This window comes from Formica exsecta, unplaced genomic scaffold (assembly GCF_003651465.1).
Source record: "Formica exsecta isolate Colony F162 unplaced genomic scaffold, ASM365146v1 scaffold1327, whole genome shotgun sequence".
NCBI classification, from domain to species: domain Eukaryota; kingdom Metazoa; phylum Arthropoda; class Insecta; order Hymenoptera; family Formicidae; genus Formica; species Formica exsecta.
The window spans coordinates 65,839-72,046 of record NW_021848660.1 but is presented as its reverse complement, the minus strand read 5'-3'; the positions used below and the strand labels follow the sequence as shown (position 1 = coordinate 72,046).

General features: G+C 34.7%; 1 protein-coding gene across 2 annotated transcripts in view; it reads right to left on the bottom strand.

The window, feature by feature from the left end:
• LOC115245823 overlaps positions 1-6,208 on the bottom strand; it is a 28,447-nt gene that overhangs the window by 12,016 nt on the left and 10,223 nt on the right. For both annotated transcript variants that reach the window (XM_029824309.1, XM_029824310.1), the window contains exons 3-4: positions 927-1,235; positions 304-531 (exon numbers count right to left, since the gene is read on the bottom strand). In XM_029824309.1, the coding sequence (XP_029680169.1) occupies positions 304-531; positions 927-1,235 (537 nt within the window). The remainder of the gene's footprint in view (positions 1-303; positions 532-926; positions 1,236-6,208) is intronic.

The window sequence follows — 6,208 nt, the reverse complement described above, 5'->3', positions numbered from 1 at the left end:
TTTGAAAAATATTTGTTAAAATTATTAAAAATTATTTACCCATTTACCCCAAAAAAAGCAAAATAGGTTAAAGATAATTGAGTTTTGGACTAAAGGTATCAAGATATAATCATCCGAAAATGTGAAATTTGGTTTGAAAAATATTTGTTAAAATTATTAAAAATTTTTTCGCTATTTACCCAAAAAAAAGCAAAATAGGTTAAAGATAATTGAGTTTTGGACTAAAGGTATCAAGATATAATCATCCGAAAATATTAAAGAGTGAAATTTGTGAAATCGAATCAAGAAATTCGAGCATTCTACCGTGATTGGCGTTGACGATGCTGAGCTTGGCGGGTTCGGTGCTGGTGAAAGGATCGCTCGTGGAGACTCTCGCCGCACAAGTCCAGTATCCTGTCTGCTCATGTTTGGTACTGGAGAATCTCACGGAGCAATCGTTGCTGTTGTTCCCGAACGCCGGAAATTGTCGTACCGGCAACGGATGGGTCGTAGGAGTCGACGTGTTCGCCGAGATCGTCGAGATCGTCGTGGCTGAATTCATTGAAATTATCGAGATTACATTCGAGAGAACGGCTCTCCAATGAATATTTAGCGCGTGATTGCAGAATTAAATTCTATATATACACAGAATACAAAGAGATAAAATGACCGTCTATAAGAGTGGTTATTGCATAAATTAGAGAAAGCTAATTAAAAGAACATGGAAGAATTTTGGAAGCGCGATTAATTCGATTAAAAAAATTTTTTAATCGAAAATACATTTTTTGCAATTGGTTTACTATAAAATGTAATCAATCGTCTTGATGTTAAATCATTTATATCGAGTTTATTATCCGTGATTTTTCGAAAATGTCCGCAAGTCAGATATATGAATATTCCTCAGGAGCTAATCGCGGAAGGAACAAATGTGCGGATGTCGCGCTTACTCGTAGAAACTGACGGGCTTTCACTGATATCCGGAAGTGGCAGGTGTACCGGCGGCAATGGCTGCCAGGACCATTGGCACTCGGCTACAGGATTAGCGGTTCGGCATGCCAACAGTACGGACGAGCCCAGTTCCGTTTCCGTGTGTTCCGGGATGTCGACGAACATCACGGCACTCGATGGCGGCTTTGTTCCCGGCATTATATCATCCATGGAGTGACCTTCCGCTTCGGGAACAGTAGTTACTTCTGAGACATTTCCGATAGTTCCAATCGTGCTCGTATCAGCAGACTCGTCGGCTACGGGAAGACCTAAGTGTCAAACAAAACAAAAAATTGTAAATTACAAATTAAGTTCATAAACGATTACTTTTCGCTTCTAATAATTTTATTCGTGATGAAACACGAGTGATAAGAACTGATAGCATCTAGTTCCTATTTATAAAAATAATATAGTTGTATGAGAGAGAGAATGGAAATTAAAAAAAAGTTTATCTCAACATCTCACAAAATTTTCTTCCCTAAATCCTGACGTAACATAGACGCTTCAAGTTAGGTAAAGTACTAAAATCATTAACGGGTTAAATGCGTTGATAGAAAAAAGATGTTCTGGACCAAGTCTTGCGCGAAAAATCGAAAGCGTGGTCGGAAAATCGACGTCGTGAAGACGCGAAGATGCCTAGCACAAAGAAGAACGGATATGTGGGACACGTCGGGCAGGAAGCTACGAAAGTCACGTAGACAATCGCCTTGCGCGTCGCGCGTCTGTCACCACATGCAGATAGAATCAGGGTCGGATCGATAGATTGACTCGCAGCAAGAATTGTTTGTATCTCCGAAAACAGTTTTATTTCCATACATATCGCGGCTATTTGCGAGACCGATAAAACTTTACGTTGTGCAAGAATCGCTAAGACATAGGCGTCATATATATCGCACAAGTTACAACTGTTCATAGATATATATTTACATTAATATTATATAAATTAAATAGATAAAGTAACATGGAATTAACGCGTAGCGCTGAAATGAGCAAAATATATCAGCTAATTTAAGGGAAAATATAATAAACAAATAAATTCATAACCTTGTAAATTAATGATAATATAAACAGTTACGGAATTCTGCCAATTTTTAATAATAGAGTTAAATCTTGCAATCTTGTAAATTTGTAGTAAAGCAAATAAACTTTTAACATCACATTTTTTTAATAATGCAAGAATTATTAATTTTATTGCTTGATAAGTCGTATTTTTTCAATCACATTTTTTATAATCTTAAAAACCAGAAAAAATAGCGATCTTTAGGGGACAGGGGGATAGTTGTTCTCGGCTTCTAAATTAAAAATTTAGGCCTCTAAGTTAAAAATTTAAGTTCCTTGAAATGAATTAGCTTTTAATAACGCCGTATTAGATTTGTTCACGGATGATCGTCGGAGGAAGAGCGCCCCTGCGATACATCATCGCACGCTTTCTACATGACGGGTATGTAGTACGTGCACAATTATATGCCCGAAGTTGGTCCTTGGTATTGTCGCGTAACGTTTGCCAGCTAGCGTTTAAGCCGACGCCGTCCTCAAGACGAGCGGAGTTGGTCGCTGACACTGGAAGGTCGTTTCCACTTTACATTGACACACTGATCGGCGATTTTATGGCGCTACGTGCCGATCGACCCGATTAGAGCCGATCGGATGTCGGAATTCCCACATGGATTCCTCTGTCGCAATCGGGCGTTGCACCAATTTCCTAATAACTATAATTTCTTGTTCAAGACATCGTTTCTTGAAAGGGGTCAGTTCGCACGATGGAAGTTCGCAGACAAGTTAGAAATATTAGCATTGTACGAAAAATATCGTATCTTAAAAGAATTATTATGACAATTTCGAATGATGATAGACGTCATACGACAGAAGAAGTCATAGAATAATTTTTCACAAATCTGATTTAATTTTTCTTCATTTGATCTCCTTGTATTTTTAGAGTGAGTATTTTGTATTATATTTATGCTTATTAAGCGTACAATAAAATATATTTCTTATTTTTTTACCAGGAATACACTTCGCAAATTCGTTATTAGCTTTACTATTCTTCGCTAGCTTCCTCGTTTGCTTATAAAACACGATTAACTGCAGGGAGCCAACCAGGAATTTTTGGGCAGAGGAAGCGTGTACGTTCTACTGAATTACCGTTAACTTTCTTACACTTTCTTTGAGAAACACATAAGTATCTCAGTAGGAAGAGTAGGCTTAACATATCGAACAACAGTTGGTCATGATTTTTTTTTTTTAATTTGGTATTCTAAGGCTTCAGCTGATTAGAACAAGTTCGGGATAGATCTCTCGGAAAAAGGTAGGGCTAGCGGGCTAAGTAACGAGACAATGGGATCTTAAGTTTTCAAAAAAAGGATGAATTAAGAAACATATTTGCCAGGTGTAGAATCTCGATCAGTCTACCAAAAAGAAGAGAGAATCTCAAAACATTATAATGCACTTTGCTTTTTAATTAAAAACGCAAGCGATGATCATTAACCTGCGATTAGAGAGCGATTAGGATCCGTCTTAAGACCAGCTCGATTTCGTCTTTGTCTTTAATTAATTTGCTTTGTCATTTCTTGCGGCGCATATAACTTAGTCATAGTTTAAATATGTATAATTTTAATGAAAAATATTAATTAATGAACATATTATAAAATTAAAACTAATAATTGCAGACATGGTAAAATTGATTGATAGAAATATTGGATCTAAAATTATTTAAAAGCATAAAAATAGACCATAGAAATGAATTATTTATTTAAAGTGTAACGTGTGTACTGATGGAATCATAAAATTTTAATTAAAGCATAGTTATATTAAAGATAATAGTATATTTTTTTACTTTAAACAGGAAAATTTTCAAAATTTAACTTTCGATTTTTGCGACGTTAATTTTCCTGCGAATGTATTCTTCCCAAAATTACCAATTCAAATATTCATGCCACATGAAAGATCGTTAAAGCAAATACAAATCGTCAGCTGGTATGAGTCAGAAATGTGCGTGCTTTAAGTATAGTTATCTATGCGTGAGTTATCTGCTGGTATTGTTTGACGTGAGGGTTTAACTGGCGATAATAATAGAAATTATTAATTGTTACGAAAGATGCGCAGTAGCATCAAGTTAAGTGTAATTGTCACGCTTTTATTTGATAAAAATCGAGATAAAATACAGACCAACTTTAAATATATTATGACAATTTATTAACAATATATTCATTAAAAATAAAAATGCATTTATTAATAACATATTGCTGTTTTGGACAGCTAGATATTCGATAACCAACTGTGACAACTAAAATTATCATTAAATCTATTGATTAAATTAAAATTATTGCCGTGATAATTATAATAATTATTATTATGGATAAAACTGAAATTAAAATAAAGATGTTGTGAGATTTATAGAATGAAATTCTAAGCTATTATTTTATGAAATATTAGCTTTTTTCCTTATGTGTCTCGTTATTGCAAGCGTATTACATCATGTTTTTGTTACAAGATAATCGTGCCTCTCCGACGAGGCCTTCAGCTGGCTTTGTTACAAACGAAATGCTTCGAAGAAACAAACTTCTATTCATCAAACTTCTTGCAAGATTCGCACAGCGTTGACGGTCCAGACCCAACAGACTTTGGGAAATTTTTCGAATTCTTCAAATAATCGAATCATAAGTTAGCTGTTTTTTTGTGCGAGACGTAAAAAATTCTTTGACGTCATGACTCTTGTTCTGACTCAAACAGGTTTTAATTAGTCATTCTTAAACTTTTATTGAATACATATATACATATATACATGAAATAATAACAAGTAATACATTTAAGATATCTTTTATTTTTTTTGTCATGTATTGAAAATACTTTCTACAAAAATATTGATGATTATATTTATTTTTGGCAAGACACAATATATTATCAATAACTCCATTTTTATTAAATTTATCAACATCCCGTAAGATAAAAGCAGATATTCTTCATTTCTATTTCCGCCTTGCTACTTAAAATAATTATCTAAGTTCAAGATTGTTTTCCAATTCAGTTTCTCGTCTCTGTAATCAACCGCGGAAATGCGGTTGCAGCCCTCCGGTTTCCTGTCGACGGATCGACCCGCCGCGAATATTAATCGATCGCACCGTTACTAGTCAGACCCAAAGATCCATCGCCGTCATATTCGCTTCCGTTCGCGAGATTATTTTTACGAGTTATATCCGCAATTCCTTCGTTTGCTATCGCGCATATTTAAATCACGAACATCGCTCGTAAATCTTTTCATGATCGATAACAATTTTGCAGAATTCTTTAAAACGAACTTTTTTATTATTTCTTCTCTCCTCTGTCTCTTTGTAATACTCGTAACATTTTTATTTTCATTATTAATTTTTATTAAATATCTAGATAATATTTATTATTTTCTTATTTCGATGCGCGCAGAGTTTGAAATAATAAATTTCGATTCTTCGAAATTTATGTAGCGCACATCATTTACATAATGCTTGATTTAATTTTTTACTTCCTATTGGTATATTACATACACAATATTATTATCATTTACGTATAATTTTATTGTCAATATTTTATAATACTAATTTTTGTTTGTATATCTTTGCACATCCTGGGCGTTTATCCCGATAGTAATTAACTGATAGTTATTAACGGATAATAATTAACCCTGATTTATCTCTTTCTTTTCTTTCTGTTCTCCCTCTCTGTCTTCCTTTTCACGCACTGCTGATTTCGCATCGAGGTATTTGCACGTCCGTTTCTTATATTTGCACGGCAGTGACGACGTCGACGCCTTGAAACCTGAGAATTCCGTAAACGGTGAGACGCACGTCTGACGCGAGAGCCGAGCGGATCGTGTCAAGGATATGCAGGAATGTGCATCCTTCGTCCACAGGACTTGGCTGTTATTTTATGTTAATCGCGCAAAGCAAATTTTTTTTTTTCGAGAATATCGTTATGAAATACCGGCCTCCTTCTACAATTCCGCGTTTTTTTTCTTTATTACGTCCATCCCTTACTTTTTTCTCTATGATTACCTAACATCTTGAAGAAAAGAAAGTTTTCATATCATTCTGAAAGAGGGAAAAGGACTTTCTTACCAATATAATTGCAATCAATGGGTAGGATCAAGCATATCGAATTATTTTCTTATTATGATATTTCAAATTCATCCCTTTGATATGAGAATCTAGACGCGGAAGAAATGAGAGAGAGAGAGAGAGAGAGAGAGAGAGAGAGAGAGAGAGAGAGAGAG